Genomic DNA, 17,469 nt, shown 5'->3' on the forward strand with positions numbered 1-17,469 from the left:
AAATCCTCAATAAAGTACTAGCCAATCAAATCCAACAACACATCACCCACTTGGACTAAATGGAATTTATCCCAGATATGCAGGCATGGTTCAATACACACAAATCAACAAATATAATACATCCCCTGAACAAAGAATAAAAACCACATCATTATCTCAACAGAAGCAGAGAAAGCATTTGATAAAATGCAATACCCTTCCATTATAAAAACCTTAAATTGGGTATAGAAGAAGCGTAACTCAATCAAGGCAACGTATGACAAACCCACAGCCAGCATCATATCAACACTAGAAGCATTTCTATGAAGGTTCAGGACCAGACAAGGATACCCACTCTCATCATTACTACCCAATATAGTTCTGGAAATTTTAGCCAAAGCTATTAGGCAAGAAAAGAAATCAAAGGGATATAAATGGGAAAGGAGGAAGTCAAATTATCTCTGTTTGCAGATGACATGATCTTACGTATGGGGTAACGAAGACTCTACTAAGAGACTACTGAACGCCCAAGAGAATTCAGCAAAGTTGAAAGATATAAAATCAACACACAAAAAGCAATAGCATTCCTTTACACTAACAATGCCATGGCCGAGAAAGAAAATTTAAGATTAGTTGCATTCACAATAGCTACAAAAAATTTAAGTATCTTAGAATAAAGTTAACCAAGGATGTAAAAGAGCTCTACAATGAAAATTATAAAACATTAAGGAAAGGAATAGAAGACAACACACCCAAAAAAAGGAAAAATCTTCCATGTTCACAGACCGGAAGAATTATCATCAAAATGTCCATTCAACTCAAAGCAATTTATAAATTCAATGTGATCCCATCAAAATCACATGCATTCTTTTCAGATCTAAAATTCATGTGGAAACACAAGAGATACCAAATATCTAAATCAATCTTAAACAATAAAAACAAAGCCAAGAGACATAACAATACTAGATTTCAAGACATACTACAAGGTTGTTACAATCAAAACAGCTTGGTACTGGCACAAGAACAGACATATGGACCAACAGATCAGAATAGAAACCCCAGAAATCATTCCACACAGTTCGCATCTGATAAGAGATTAATATCTGAAATGTATAAGGAGCTCAAGAACTCAACAACAACAACAAAAAACAAACAACACAGCCAAGAAATGGGCAAAGGAGATCAGGAATTTTTCAAAGGATTAAATCAAATGGCCAAGATACACATGAAAAAAATGCTCAGGATCACTAGGTATCAAAGAAAATGCAAATAAAAACCACAATGAGGTGTCACCTCACCCCAGTTAGAATGGCCGTCATCAAAAAATCAAAAACAACAAATGCTGGTGAGGATGTGGAGAAAAAAATAACCTAAAAAAGTATGGTTGGTGAGAATGTAAAGCAGTACAACCATTATGGAAGACAGTATGGATATTTCTCAGAAATCTAAACATAGATCGGTATACCATATTATTCAGCCATTCCACTCTTGGGAATATATCCAAAGAAAATGAAATCAGCATATGAAAGAGTTACCTGTAACCCCATGTTCATAGCAGCTCAATTCACAGTCAACACAGATGTCCAGATGACTGGATAAAGAAAATGTGGTATATATACGCAATACAACATTGCTCAGCCATAAAAAAGAATGAAATTCTGCCTTTTGCAAAAGATGATTTAACTGGAGATCATTATGCTTAGTGAAATAAGCCAGACCCAAAGACAAATATTATGTTTTCTCTGATTTGTGCAAGCAGTACAAAAAAATTAATGTAAATGAGTGAAAATAACATCTTAGGATTTGATTGTTGTTTATAGTCCTTGACTATACTCCTGTGGAATTGTGGTATTTCTACTTTTTGTTGAATTCTGTTCTTAGTGGAGGATTAAGTGTGTGATTATAAAGTAAATTTTAAAAATATTATCATGGAGCCAGCATTGTTGCGTAGCAGGTGATGCCTCCACCTGCAATGCTGGTATCCCATATGGGTGCCAGTTCAAGTCTTGGCTACTCCTTCCAATCTGGCTCCCTGCTAATGTGCCTGGGAAAGCAGTAGAAGATGGCACAAGTGCTTGGACCCCTGCACCCATGTGGATACCTGGAAGAAGCTCTAAGCTCCTAGCTTCGGCCTGGCCCAACCCTGGCTGTTGAGGCCATTTGGGGGGAATGAACCAGCAGATGGAAGATCTCTCTCTCTCCTCTCTCTCTCTCTCTGTCCCCTCCTATCCCTGTAACTCTGCCTTTCAAATAAATTAAAATAAATAAATCTTTAAAAAAAACATCATAAAATTAAATTAAAAGGAAAGAGAAGGGAGGGAAAGTATCATATTCTTTTATTTTATCTGTGAAATACATGAAATCTGTTCTGTTTTTATTAATTTTTTAAAAATCTAAAAAAGACGACTCACATGGCCAGATTTCTGGCACAGCAAGTAAAGTCACAACCTGAGACTCCAGCATCCCATGTGGGCAACGGTTCATGTCCCAGTTACTCCACTTCCAATCTGGCTCCCTGCTAATAGTTTGGGAAAAACAGCAGCAGATGGCCCAAGTGCTCGAGCCCCTGCTACCCATGTGGGACACCCAGAAGCAGCCCCTGGCTCCTGGCTTTGGCCTGGCCCTAGTCATTGTGTCCATCTGTGGAGTGAACCAGCAGATGGAAGATCCCTTTTTGTCTCCCTCTTTCAAATAAATAAATCTTTTTTAAAAATAAAAAGATTTAAAAAAAAAGAAGTTTCCAAAAATAAATAAACAAATAAAGTACATGGGAGGATGTACAAAAGTACTATGCCAAATTACATATGGGACTTGAGCATCAGCAGACTGTGGCATCTGCAGGTTTCCTGGAATCGACACCCAGAAGATATTGAGAGATGATTGCCTTTGCACATATTTATTGTTGAAGGGAACTGGGTGGGTGGAGAAAATATGAGGAAAGACTTCATTTTTCTACGTTTTAAATTTTGAACCACAAGAACATATAGTAATTCTAAACAGTTAAACACTTAGTTAAGCGATAAACGCAAGGTAGGAAAGAGTGTGCCAGTGTACCTCGATTAAGAATGAAACCAGCATATACACTTGCAGGTGTATAAAGTCTTTCTGTGGAAGAATATTCAAGGAATGGGTTATTACAGTTTATTCTTGAAATAAACCTGGATGCTGGGAAAAACAGCGTGAGGGAGACTGATTTATTTGTACATTTCTAATTAAAATCTTCTGAAATCACATACATTCTTCAATCTATACAAGGGTTTTCAAAAAGTTCATGGGAAATGTATATTATGAAAAACCCATGCATGGATTAAGTTTTTTTGCACTAATAAACTTGTATTCACTTCTCAGAACATGTCTGAGCAATATACGATTTGAGGCCCTGAGAAGGATGAAACATCAATTTGAAAGGAGACCCTATCACAACAACATAAATTCTGCTGAAACTGAAAGAACAAACCTCAAATTGATGGTGAAGATTGAGTGGAAGAATGGTGGAATCACTGACTTTATGAAAAGGTCAGGGGCCAGCACTGTGGCGCAGTGGGTAAAGCCACCGCCTGCAGTGCCAGCATCCCATATGGGCACCGGTTCAAGACCCGGCAGCTCCACTTCCAATCCAGCTCTCTGCTATGGCCTGGGAGAGCAGTAGAAGATGGCCCAAGTCCTTGGGCCCCTGCACCCACGTGGGAAGAAGCTCCTGGCTTCAGATCAGCACAGCTCTGGCTGTTGGGGAGTGAACCAGTGGATGGAAGGCCCTCCACACCCTACCCCACGCCTCTCCTTGTCTCTCTGTGTATCTCTGACTTTCAAATAAATATTTAAAAAAAAAAAAAAGTTATGGGGACAATGCCTTAAAGAAACCAGCACTTTACAAATGACTAATTCCTGTTAAGAAGGGGTAAAACAATGTTGAATACGAAGCCTGCAGCAGCAGACCATCCACATCAATTTGTGAAGACACAATTTACCTTCTTCACTCCCTGATTAAAGAGGGCTGACACCACAGACATCAAGTGGCTCAGTTTACATAATTCTGACTGAAAATTAAAGTTAGCACTTTATGCTCAGGAGGGTCAAACTGTCGTGCCCAGATGAGCTATCGACAAGAGCTTTCAGTGGAAATGTTTAGTGGGATCAAAATCCTAAAGCATGTTTTTCAAAGAACTGGAAGACGAGACGAAGCACAGCTCTACCAGGAGGATCCCCTGGAGAACAACCATAGCAATGGTTACCAAAAAGTGAAAGTGGCCCAGGCAAAGCCAAAGCAGACTGGTCAAGAGTCAGGATCACGGCAACAGGTTTTTTTCTTTTTTGGATGTTCAAGACATTTTGCTTGTTGACCTTCAGGAGGGTCGAAGAACAAAGGCATGTGTTTATTTTGAAAATGTTTTGAAGGGCCGGCACTGTGGTGAAGTGGGTAAAGCCACCGCCTGCAATGTCAGCATCCCATATGGGCGCTGGTTCAGGTCCCAACTGCTCCACTTCCAATCCAGCTCTGCTATGGCCTGGGAAAGCAGTAGAAGATGGCCCAAGTCCATCTTATGGGAGACCCATAAGAAGCTCCTGGCATCGGATTGGCACGGCTCTGGCCATTGCGGCCAATTGAGGAGTGTAACTCTGTGTAACTCTGACTTTCAAGACCCTTCTCTATGCCTTTCAAATGAATAAAATCTTCAAAAGTTTTTCAAAATACACATTTTCTATGAACTTTCTGAAGACTCCTTATATATGGCATATGTTCTTTGACCTAATATTCCATTTCCCGGAGTCTATGGAAATATACAGGCATACTCAGATGCTCAACAGAATGGAACTATAATTAAAAACTGCACAGTTGTTGTTCTTTCTTTTAAAAAGATTTATTTATTTGAAATTCAGCATTACACAGAGAGAAGGAGAGGCAGAGAGAGATCAATCTTCTATCTACTGGCTCACTCCCCAGTTCACTGCAATGGCTGGAGCTGTGCTGATCCAAAGCCAGAAGCCAGGAGCTTCTTCCAGGTCTCCCATGGGGGTGCAGGGGCCCAAGGACTTGGGCCATCTTCTACTGTTTTCCTAGGCCATAGCACAGAGCTGGATTGGAAGTGGAGCAGCCGGGACTTGAACCAGTGCCCCTATGGGATGCCTGCGCCACAGGCGGAAGCCTTAGCCTACTGTATCACAGCGTCGGCCCCTGCACAGTTATTTTAAAATTGAGGTTGGTGGGGGTCGGCGCTGTGGCACAGCTGGTTAAAGCCTGTCCCGCAGTGCCAGCATCCCAAATGTGCACCAGTTGGAGTGCTGGCTGCCCACTAATGATCCAGTTCCCTGCTAATGAGCCCGAGAAAGCAGTAGATGGCAGCCCAAATTCTTGGGCCCCTGCACCTACGTAGGGGACCCAGAAGAACCTCCTGGCTGCTGACTGACCCAGCTCTGGTGATTGTGGCCATTTAGGAAGTGAACCAGAGGATGGAAGGTTGATCGATCTCTTTTTGTCACTCTGCCTTTCAAATAATAAATAAATCTTTAAAAATAAAAATCAGGTTGATGTACATATATTGACATGGCAAAAAAAAATCTCCAAATAGTGTCAAATAAAGGCAGGTTGAATACATGATGACATTCTTCCATATTACAAACATGTAAACACCACAACCACAGAGCAAGTGTTTACTTTGTGGAAGGACGAAGGACTTCACGCTTTAGTCTGTATTCTTGGACTCTTTTACAAAGTCCAAGTATTCACGAACTACTTGGATAATTTTTAAAGACTGAAGAATGGAACAAGCAGTTTAGTGGTTCTTTTAAGGGCTGTCACTGAATTGCACGAGAATCTTTTATCAAAGCCCAGGACAGCAGTTATGAAGAAAACAAAGGCTGAACAAAAACACAGATACACACAGAACTATGACTGCTTCTTCCGATCAAAGAGGGAGTGCGGGCTTCACTGGACAACACAGAAGAAACCTCCAATTTACACAATTCCTCACCCCCAAGAGCCAACACAAATATCCTCCTCAGTAAGGTCTCTGCCAGTTTCTAAGGCTCCTAAGTCTATTATCACCCTTTGGAAGTGACACCTTTGATCCCCTAGACTGAGCATCCCCGTCTCACATAGGCCTGTGACCTCATGGTAAGCTGACCAAAGATCAACACTTGACATTCAATTGCAGCATTAAACTAACAGATATGCTGGCTAAAACTCATCTAGTTTCCTCAATTCCCCCAACAGAGTAACCTCAGAACTGGTTAGATTCGAGGGCCAGGCCCCAGTGCACTCTGGAGGTGTCCATCGGGTGCCTCAGCGTAGAGCTCTAGGAACCAGAAGCAAGTGGAATGTGGAATGAAGGGGCTCTGCCTACTTACCTTGAAAGCTACAACTTTTCCGGATATAATACAAGCAGATCTGATCACTCTCCTCCTGGTTAGGAGTGCTTGGGGACACAGGACCTGAACTGCCTCTTCTTTCTACAAAGAGATACCACAAAGACATTGTCAGCTTCCAGCACAGCCTCTGATACGGGGTTACAGTAGTACGAGGCACTAAGGAGAAAAGAGGATCCATTCATCTCTCCGCACGTGACAGAAGTGGGAAGGCCAGCTGAGAAAACCTTTTCTGCTACAGGTGAAAGTACCCCAGACACAGGGGCGGGCTCCCTCCTTTTCAGGGAGGAGCTAGAAACCTAAGGTTACATGGCGCTTACCAGGGACAGGCTTCTTTATCCCCTCTGTCTGTCACCCAATTTTCTATGAGAGGGTAAGCAGAGGGCTACTTTTTACAAACTAGATAGGGTTCTATGTCAAAAACACTTGCTAGTGAACTTTTAGAACTGGTTAAAAACCAAGAAAAAGGCAATAAACAGAAAGCTTACATCTCAAAATGAAAGTTTAATTTTCCAAGGATCTTCATTTAAAAAGGCCTCTAAGTGCTTTCACAGTTTACTTTCGTTAGTCCTACTCCAACGAGTCTTTACCTGTTACATTCACCCCTACTCACTCATCCCTAAACAAGCATATAAAACTCATTAGCAATAGCAATTTCGTTCAGAATCATTTGTTATTTTGCCATTCATCTTCCTCCCCATCCCTTTTTTAATCAAGTCCCTCAGATACACCATGGGGTGGAACTCAAAACCCTACCTGTGGGACCCGGAAAGTCCTACCATTCTCGCCCAGGGCAGCAGTAACTGCTCTTAGAACCTGCCCACTTCCCGTACTGGAGTACCTGGGTCCCAGCTCCACTCCCAATTCCAGCTACCTGTTACTACAGACTCTGGGAGGCAGCAGGTGATGGGTCAAGTAGCTGGGTCCCTGCCACCCATGTGGGAGAGCTGGAATGTGTTTCACACTTTTGGCCATGGCAGGCATTTGAGGGTGAACTAGCAGATAGGAGTCCCCTTGCCCCTGATTCTCAAATAAGTGTAAGTCCAGGGACAAGCATTGGGTTTAGGAGTTAAGACGCTCATTAGCCACCAGAGTGTCTGAGTTCACTGCCCAGCACCAGTCCCGCTCCTTGCTTATTTGGACCCTGGAAGGCAGCAATGTTGACTCAAGTGACTGGGTCTCTAACACCCATGTGTGAGACCTAGATTGAGTTCCCAGCTTCAGCCCAGCCCAACCCCAGCAGTTTCAGGCATTTGGATATGAGCCAGTAAACAGGAATCTCTTTCTTTCTATGCCTCTCAAGCATAAATTTAAAATGGAAATACATTTTTATAAACACAGTATCCTAGTACACTCACTTCTCTGAGTACCCACTATAGACCAGGCACTGCAGTGCTTAAGACAAGCATGGAACAAGGCAGAAAAATTCCATTTACCAAAGTGAGGAAGATGGCCAAGACCCAAAATTAAAATGTGCTTTTTTTTCCACTCTTTTTTTGACAGGCAGAGTGGACTGTGAGAGAGACAGAGAGAAAGGTCTTCCTTTGCCGTTGGTTCACCCTCCAATGGCCGCCGCGGCTGGCGCACCGCGTTGATCTGATGGCAGGAGCCAGGTGCTTCTCCTGGTCTCCCATGTGGGTGCAGGGCCCAAGCACTTGGGCCATCCTCCACTGCACTCCCAGGCCACAGCAGAGAGCTGGCCTGGAAGAGGGGCAACCGGGACAGAATCCGGCACCCCAACCAGGACTAGAACCCGGTGTGCCGGCGCCACAAGGCAGAGGATTAGCCTGTTGAGCCATGGTGCCGGCTTTCCACTCATTTTTAAAAATCGAAACAGGGGCTAGCATTGAAGTGCAGCGGGCTAAGCCCTGACCTGTGACACCAGCATCCCATATTAGCATGGGTTCAAATGCTGGCTGCTCCACTTTTGATCCAGCTCCCTGCTAATACACCTGGGAAGGTAGCCCAAATGCTTAGGTCACTCCCACCCATGTGGGAGACACGGATGGAGTTCCAGGCTCCTGGTTTTGGCCAGCCCTGGCCATTGCAGCCATGTGAGGAGTGAACAAGCAGATGAAAGATCTCTATTTCTGTCTCTCTGTATCGGTCTCTCCCTTTCTCTGTGTAACTCTACCTTTTAAATAAGTAAAAATTTATTTTTACCAAAAAAAAAAGTAAAAAAAAAAAAAAACAAACAACATATAATGCAAAGGGCACCCTTAGAGCTGTACAGCCTGGCACTCCTAGCTTCGGGGTCCCTCACTGAAAGGCAAGCTGTCTTGAGGGGTAGGAATGGAGGGCGAGTGCGCACGGCTGCAGCGGATTCCCTAATTTCAGTGCAGATTAAGCCCATTTGGAATCCATCCCCACCACCACATTCAGTTGTCTAGAACACCTTCACAATCCTTCCCTAGCTAGAAAAGAACCAAGTTTATTTGTTAAAAGAAGCCCACACTTGTCCAAAGTCACAATCCAGAAGTCGCCTGGAATCCATGCCTCCGGCCCGGGCCTGGAGCTCGTCCCCAGCCTTACCAGACGTTGCCTGCTGGCCTGCAGTGGGAGGGTGCCCTCTGCTGGAGGAAGAGCTCTTATCCTTGATGTCCAGGGCGTTTCTATAGATGGAGGACAGCCTACTCAGCAGACTCGAGCTCATGCCCAACTTCTCCAACTTCTCCAGATTCTCAGAATTGGAGAAGACGTGAGATCTCTTACAGTGGGTGCCAAACCTACATTCTCCCTGTAAAAAATACTGGCAGATATGGAGTTTGACACATTGCTTTTGAAAGGTACAAGAGCCATAGGGTCCATCTCCTTTGTTGTAATGCAGACAGATCTGTTGACAAAGAAGGAAAAAAAAATAACCGCTCATGAAGGCCTGACAGGACACCATCTCCCCACTGACCAGCTCATAGGCTACAAGAGGCAGGACCCCAAAGCCATGGCTGTGACTTCATCTACACAGTCCAAAGCTATGAGAACATCCCGCACTCTAGCCATAGCTGGCAGCCTTGGCTAAAATGGGAACCAGGTGGAGAGCACATTGCCCAGAACGAGCCCCTCCATTGGGGAAACCTAAATAACTTCAAAGTGACCACAGCCCTGCCCTCCACATGAACTGGTATTTTAATGTTAATCAGATGGCAGCATCTTAATGATCTGTTTACACTCTTCCTTGATGGACTTGCCAACTCTCCACTACCCCAGGCCCTTGAATCTCCCAACTTGCTTTTATACAATTCAGAGTCAAAGAGGCTCTTGGGGTTGAAAGCGTATTAGGTAAGGCCAAATACTAGCCTCTCACGTCTCAAGGGAGCAATCAGACGCAGAGAAGTTCAACGGCTGGTTGTTATTTACCAACAGCAGCCGGCACAATGCTATTGAACTGGGTTACTGGCACACCTGGGACTTGAACTTCACTCCGTTCCCTCTCCTCCACACACCTAGTTCCTGGAAATGAGAACCAGGCCAGAGACCACCAAGGAGCCACCCACCCAACTCTCAGGTATTCCATTTCACAGATGCAGGAATGCCACAGAGGCTGTAAAACTCAGGCTTAGATCAACAAAGACCTACTCTGGGAAGTGAAACCCAGAGGGAAAAGCCAGGCGGCTGGGACTTAACTTCAGTTCAGCCACTTACTAGCTATCTGACCTTGGGGCAAGCCGCACATCAGCCCTAGTTCAGTTTTTTAACCTGTAAAATGGGAATAATGCCATCAACATCACAGGGCTGTTGTTGAGATCAAATGCAAAACACATGAAGGAGCCTACATGATATGGGTGCCCGATTCATACAGCTGCCCCAGCTGGTCACCTAGTAAGGAGCTGCCCAAGAGCAGAAGCCCTGGCAGTAAAGCACACTGGGCGGCGTCTAGGGGCTCAACTCCCATTTGCTGGCAGTGTGTTCTCAGCCTGTCTACACATCCAAGCAAAGGCCACAACACACTTGCAACGGGTCACTTATTGCCACCTCCTTCTGATCTGCTTCTCATACAACTGACAAGATGACTGCTCTAAATTGTTAATGCCCACTCTCCAGACGCAATGCGTCCTACACACACACACACACACACACACTCTCACTTCTTCCCGATATACAGAAAGCCTATAGGAAGCAGCCTTGTCCCCCCAGCCCCACCCCACATTCGGATCATGCTGAGGCACATGATGTCCCCGACTGGGCAGGCTCCCCCCTCTCTGGGGCAGCCTGAAACAGCTCCTCTTCCTAGATCTCCCTCTCTTCACCTCCTCTCACCTCATCCAACTTTTAGATATCGCAGCTGACATCATCTACCCTAGGGTGCCATGCCCAGGGCCCACATTGCACACTAGAGACCAGAGCATCTCAAAGGCAGCATTCCAATCACCCGCTGACTTGCCTCACTATTCAATGTGCCTGCTGAAAAGGCACCATGGGATCTTTTATCTCCTGACCACAGGTGCCTAACCTGCAGTGGATATCCCATAAGGGCTAGCTGAATTTAAGTCACTACTAATTTCCAAAAGGCTAAAGAAAAAAGTTGACACCTATTATGTACAAGTCACATTGTGATAACACCGTTCTCAAATGAAGACGGCAAGTAACTCATGACCCAGCTGCTGCCCTCCAGAGCTGCTACCTTACTCACACCAAGGCCTGGCTCAGTCCAGGACAGAGAGTTACCGAAGCAGGCTTCCAACAGCAGCTTCAGCACAAACACCTCCTACTGACCCAGTGGAACCTTTCCTGGAACTAGGCTGCAGTCAGGCCACCTCCATCCTTCTCTCCGGCCACCTCCATCCTTCCCTCCGGCCACATGCTAGATCCACCTTGCTACTGCCAAAAGGCTCTCCCCACCTTCTGCTCTGTACCCCAGTGAATCTCTTGCGTATCGATCCCATAGTGGTGGCTGCTGAGCTAAGTCAGGACCAGTGCAGGCATCCAAACACAATATGCAAATTCCTATCAACTATAGTTCAAACTTCCCTGGGTGTGACTGAATAAGCAGTCACGTGCCTGCCACTCCGGAAGGCTTCTCCACAGATCAACCCGGCCCAGTACTGGCCACCAATGTGGTTTCAATCCCTGAATAGGAGTTAGACTTCCTGGAGTCTCTCATCCCCTTCAGTTCTGTGTAAGTAACACATTTCTGTAGGCGCAGGCCAGACAGGTTCCCTCAACCTCATAGAAACCCAGGAAAGGAGGTCCCAGCCCAAATGACAGGGAAGGAGAGGAGGTTTTAAGGAGTGCCAAGTCAGTCCAGTGTTATAGGCCTAGAAAGTAGAATCAGGAATTCAATCCAGGTCTTTGGATTCTTGGTCAGGATAGGGTCCTTGGCTTCTCTTCAGGCATAAAACAGCCCTGTCTTCCAACCACGTTACCGTTCTTCTATTACTTATAAAGGAGCTCCCCGTCCCCGCTGGCACTCACTTCTGGCAGAAGCAATGGATCGTTCTGAAGTAAGAGCTGGCACAGCTCAGTATAGCTGAGGTGGTCAACACCATGAGTTCTCAGCACGCTCAGGTTGTGATCAGTCGTCAGGCTGTGATTGTTTCTACAGTTCTTCCTGTAAAGAAGTAGAGATGGTGTTACAGCCTGCATTGTATCTCCTCAAAACTGCTATGTTGGAGTCCTAATTCCCAGAACTTCGGGATGTACTGGAAACAGGGTGCCATGGCCCGGATGTGGTTTGTTCCCCTGGGGTCCATTATCAGGAGCTTGGTCCCCAGGGGTTATTGGGGTGATGTGAAACCTGTAGAAGGTAGGGCCCAGTAGAAGGTCCTTAGAGGAGTTGAGGCCATGCCCTCAAAAGGGATCAAGCTGCTTCCTGTGGGACCTTGCTTAGTTCTCTCCAGAAGACTATTACCAAAAGCCTGAGTCTGATCCTGTCTGTCTGCTTGTTTGGTGATGTCACTACTCACTCCTGTACGTGATTCTGTCATGGCTATCTGTCACAATGTGATACAGAGACCTTACCAGAGCTGACACCGGTGCCATGCCCTTTATCCTCCAGAACTTTGAGCCTAACAACCCTCTTTTCTTCATAAGTAACCCACCCCAGGTATTTTGAAAGGTAATGAAAAATGGACTAACACTTAGGGTCTTAAAAGAGATATTTAAGTTAAAATGAGTTCATTATGGTAAGCCTTAGTCCAGTCCAGCTGGTGTTCTTTTAAGAAATCAGGGCGGGCGGGTGGGCACACACACACACACACACAGAAATCCATGTAAGCCATTCACAAGCCAAAGAGAGAGGCCTCAGAAGAAACCAAATCTGCTGACACCCTGATCCGGGATTTACAGTCTCCAGAATTGTAAGAAAATAAATTTCTAGGTTAAAGCTCCCTAGTCTGTGGTACTTCGTCATGGCAGCCTTGGCAAAATGATACAACTGGTAAAAATCTATCTTCACTGACAATTTTTCAGAAATACTTCCTGATTCTGTTTATAAGTACCAGGGAAAAACCAGCAAGTTTACAAGATGAAAAATACCTAATGCTTATTTACCAAGAAAGAGACGGGACTATGCAAGGTCATGGGCCCAGAACAGCACCTCTCAGCAGGCATTTGATGACAATGACAGGGCTGTCATGCAAAGAGCCAAAGCATACCAGTCACTAGGTAAGCACTTAAAACTGAGCTGAATAAACAAGCAGGGAACATCAAATAGCTCAGCCCTTTTTCTACTCCTCCCCTCCATTCTTTGGATCCACAAGCATCTGGTGAGCACTACCTGTGAGCCAAGCATTGGCACGCGACCCTGAAGAACCAAAGAACAAACCTTCGGATGACCGCCTGGGTCACCAGGACCCGGAAGAGTTAGGCAGATAGCATTTGCTCAACTCAGACACTGCCACATACCTATGCTATGTCCAGAGCACCAAAGCCCGGATCTAAACTCCCCAGACTAGCACTTCCCTTTGTGATCTTCCATTTCAGTAAAAGGCAACTTCCTTCTTTGATTGCACGACTGAAAACCTTGGAGTCATACTTGGCTCCCTTACTTTCATCCAGTGGAGGTGACAGGCCCAGAGATGACACAGGTTTGGAATGGAAAGTGCAAGGCCAGCTGTGTTCAGAACATATCAGCACAGAGAAGGGGTGCTTGACCCGGTCTGGGCTGGGGTGACAGCTGAGGAAGGAACCAAGGCAGTGCGCTGAGAGGGGTAAAGCCTGCGCTGAATACTTGCAGGGTGAGAAGCAGCCACGCAAGGTGAAAAATGAAGAACATCAGAAGAGCAAATCAACTGGTGTTGCCAGAGCTAAATATAACTAGCAATCATAATGATGATGGCTGATGAGAATGAGGAGGACCACTAAAATGTAGTGAGCATTCACCACAAACCACGGAAAGCCCAAATAGTTAAATATTCACTTGTTAGATCAAGAGATCTTCCATCAGTTGGCTCACTCCTCCAAAAGCCTGCATCTGCTTAGGCCAGGCCAGGCTTGCAGCCAGAAGTCCGGAATCTCTCTAGGTCTATGGTGGCAGAGACCAAAGTACTTGAGCCAGGGTGTGCATTAGCAGGAATCTGGAACCAGAAATGGAGCTGGAACTTGAATGCAGGCAATCCCAAACTGGGATGCAGGTGTCCCAAGAGGCATCTTAATTACTGGACTGAATGCCTGCCCTTTTTTAAAAGGACTCATTCATTTCCCAAGTATTTTATGAATTAACTCGTTTAGTCCTCAAGGGGCCCGTGAAATTAGTACTTTTATCCCCATTTCACACCTAAGGAAATTAAAGCTCCTATGTAAAATCACTTGCCCAAGGTTACCAGCTAGCAAAGGGCAAAGCCCAGGTTAGAACAAGGTGAGCTGGTCTCAGGACTGTGTTCCCACACAGGTCTAGGAGTCAGGGACCGGAGACACCTTCCCAGCTCTCCAGCAGGACCGACAGCCTGTTTCTGAAAGAACTGACCCTGACGTTCAGGAACAGAAGCAGAGTCACAAAAGAACAGAAAGTATAGCCAGCTGCAACCTCCCTCTCGCTCAGTAGTCACACGAGGACGGTTGCAGCAGCAGGTTAGACCGCCACCTGTGATGCCAGTGTTACATATGGGCGCTGGTTTCAGTCCTGACTGCTCCATTGCTGACCCAGCTCCCTATTAATTGGCCGGGGAAGGCAGTGGAAGATGGGCCAAGTTTGGTTCCCTTACACCCAGACGGAGTTCCTGTCTCCTGGCTTCAGCCTGGCCCAGCCCTGGTCATTGCAGCCATTAGGGGAGTGAACCTGTGGATGGAAGATCTCTCTCTAAACAAACAAGACTCAAGTCATCTAGGCCAATAAATATTAAACTCCAGATTTCCAAGACAAGTAAAAACTGACCCCAAATTTCAGAAACTAACATAGGAATAGGGCAGCCATCTTTATTTTATCAACTGTGAACAATAAAAAGCCCCATCAGGGGATCTATCTTGTGAGACTTCCTCCTGGGCTGCTGTTCCTCCTCCCTGAGGTGCCTCACCCCTGCAGGCTGCTCCTCCTCCCTGAGGTGCCTCATCTCTGCAGGCTGCTCCTCCTCCCTGAGGTGCCTCACCCCTGCAGGCTGCTCCTCCTCCCCTGAGGTGCCTCACCCCTGCAGGCTGTTCATTCTCCCCTGAGGTGCAGGTTAAATTGGCCCAGGGTTCCAGCCATGGCCCTCCTGGAGGTCTCACACTGCCTCAGTTCTGAGCCACTCAGGCCACAGCCCCCAGATACACGACCTGGTGTCTCCCAGACTAGCACTTCAGGGCCCCAGGCTTCCTCCCAGTCCCCAGACTTAAAATGCTTTTTTTTTTTCTGACAGGCAAAGTTAGACAGTGAGAGAGACAGAGAGAAAGGTCTTCCTTCTGTTGGTTCACTCCCCAAATGGCCGCTACAGCCGGCGCCCTGCGCCACTCCGAAGCCAGGAGCCAAGGTGCTTCCTCCTGGTCTCCCATGCGGTGCAGGGCCCAAGCACTTGGGCCATCCTCCACTGCACTCCCGGGGCACAGCAGAGAGCTGGACTGGAAGAGGAGCAACTGGGACAGAATCCAGTGCCCCGACCAGGGCTAGAACCTGGGGTGCCGGCGCCGCAGGCACAGGATTAGCCTAGTGAGCCGCAGCGCTGGTCTTAAAATGCTCTTGCTGTGTCGATCAACAACACTGTGAGAGCAGCAGCAGAAACCCTAGATTCGTCACTTCTCCTTTATGCTCTTACCACACTACTGCCAATTCCCCAGCTCTCTCAAATTCCTCACATACAACGCATTTCCCTTGGAAAATTCCCATCTGGGTATTTACTTCTGGAAGCTGCCATACACTTGAGGGGTCATCAGACAGCTCCTGGCTAATGGCACAGAGGCAAGGAATTTTACCACTTGTGGACCTGGCCCACAACAACCTCCTGCAAGTTCCTCTGATGTCCATCTTTTCCACCTGCCCCCTGGAACCTGGCACCCAAAACGGTCAAGAGCCCTGTGTTAAGGAGGCAGAGCTGAGGTCAGTCAGCCTGGATCCCTGAATGCCAACATGGATCAAGGCTTATACCCCAGTGCTGACTCCAGGACTTGCTGTGACCAAGAAATTGTCTACTGAGATAGCTAGAAAGATGAGGGGAAAAAAGAGGACACCGGAGGCAGGAAAGGAGCAATGGAAAAATTCTCCAAGTAAGTGGACCAGCTTCCACATGGGTCCTCACGGCATTGTCCAAGCCAGCATCCACGCAACTACCTTTCCTAGACGGCAAACGTGATCCGGGATGAAGCCGAAAGTCGTTAACAGAGCTCACCATCCAGTCCTCACATCTCACCGCCCACTTGGGAGACAGGGTGTTCAAGGCCCGGGTGGGGCGGGGGAGGGGCAGCTGACCTCCGCCCTCCTGGGTTCGCATTCCACGGGCGGCGGCTGGCTGCCACGAGGAAGTAGGGAGGTGCTCGCTCAGCAGCAGGGGCGCGAAGCCCACCAGCTGAGCAGAGGGTAGGGTTTCTCAGAGGGCCACGCACGAGGGGCTACGGCTGGTGGGCAGAGTCCCGGAGGACCCTGGGGGCGGCCGGCTCTGCGGGGCCCCCAGCGCCAGCTCGGGGGCCTGGGTGAGGCCGCCACTTTCCCCACGCGCACCGCCATGTTACCCCCCGGGGGCGTCCCACCCGCGGCCGTCCGCGCTCCACGGAAGCCGCCCTGTCCCCGGGAGTCCCGGCCCGCCCCGCCGAGGGCCCGCGCGGCGCCTTACCCGGCCCTGGCGAACTTGCAGGTGCCGTACACCATGAACCTGCAGAGGTGCAGCTGCGTGCAGAGCCCCACGCAGCCCGCGGCGGGGGCCTGGTGCGCGCGGCACAGGCGCAGCGGGGACACGGCCAGCGCCACGCGCTCGGGGGCCGCCGCCCCGCCGTCCGCGCCGGCCCGCGCCACCACGGCGAAGCGCCCGGGCGCCCGCAGCAGCCGCTCCAGGGCGTCGGCGTCCAGGCCGCGCCGCAGGCGGCGCCGCAGCTCCGTCAGCTCCAAGGCGCCGCCGGCCGCGCACAGCACCTGGGTCACCTCGGCGACCGCGGCGGCCTGCGCCATGGCCGCCGCCGCGAGGGCGTCGAGGGCGTCGCGCGGCTGGGCCCCGAGCCGTCGACCCGCGGGCTGTCGCGCCGCCAGCGGCCCGGGCTGCTCCCGCGGGAAACGAAACCGAAAGCCGCGCGCGGCCGGGAAGGCAGAGCCCGTGGGGCCGCGCCACGCCCCCGGGCCGCAGCTGAGGCGGCCTCGCCCCGGGCCGCAGCTGAGGCGGCCGCGGCCTCAGGGCCGGCACCTGGGCTCCTCGGCGGGGCGGCCCGGGCTCAGGGCCGGCAGCTGGGCTCCCCGGCGGGGCTCGGTGGGCGGCCCGGCCTCAGGGCCGGCAGCTGGGCTCCTCGGTGGGCGGCCCGGCCTCAGGGCCGGCAGCTGGGCGGCCCGGGGCGCCTTCGCCGGACGGCAGCGGGAGAGGCGGCCGAGCGCCCAGGGCGGAGCGGCCCGCAGGTGCCCTCGACGGCAGCCGGAAGCTTAAGGCGGCCGCGGGCCCGCCCCGGAACCGCGTCCCGAACCCCCGGGCCGCCGGACCGGACCTTCGTCCTCGAAAGCCGGTGAAAGACCCTTGCGGCGGAGGACAGCCGCTGGCTGACTGAAACGTGAGTTGTGGGGGCCCTGGGGAAAAGCTGTTTAAATGG

At 48.8% G+C, this 17,469-nt stretch overlaps 1 protein-coding gene and 1 long non-coding RNA gene across 4 annotated transcripts in view; one reads left to right on the top strand and one right to left on the bottom strand.

Moving 5' to 3' along the window:
* The window catches only part of PARP12 (poly(ADP-ribose) polymerase family member 12), a 41,547-nt gene extending 24,701 nt beyond the window's left edge, over positions 1-16,846 (bottom strand). The window contains exons 1-4 of the mRNA XM_062177244.1: positions 16,515-16,846; positions 11,752-11,887; positions 8,875-9,175; positions 6,325-6,426 (exon numbers count right to left, since the gene is read on the bottom strand). Of these exons, the coding sequence (XP_062033228.1) occupies positions 6,325-6,426; positions 8,875-9,175; positions 11,752-11,887; positions 16,515-16,846 (871 nt within the window). The remainder of the gene's footprint in view (positions 1-6,324; positions 6,427-8,874; positions 9,176-11,751; positions 11,888-16,514) is intronic.
* Positions 16,847-17,266: 420 nt separating this feature from the next.
* The window catches only part of LOC133749760 (uncharacterized), a 63,585-nt gene continuing 63,382 nt past the window's right edge, over positions 17,267-17,469 (top strand). For all 3 annotated transcript variants that reach the window (XR_009864635.1, XR_009864715.1, XR_009864695.1), the window contains exon 1: positions 17,267-17,430. This is a non-coding gene — a long non-coding RNA (uncharacterized LOC133749760). The remainder of the gene's footprint in view (positions 17,431-17,469) is intronic.

The sequence above is a fragment of the Lepus europaeus genome, chromosome 1 (genome assembly GCF_033115175.1).
Source record: "Lepus europaeus isolate LE1 chromosome 1, mLepTim1.pri, whole genome shotgun sequence".
NCBI lineage: Eukaryota > Metazoa > Chordata > Mammalia > Lagomorpha > Leporidae > Lepus > Lepus europaeus.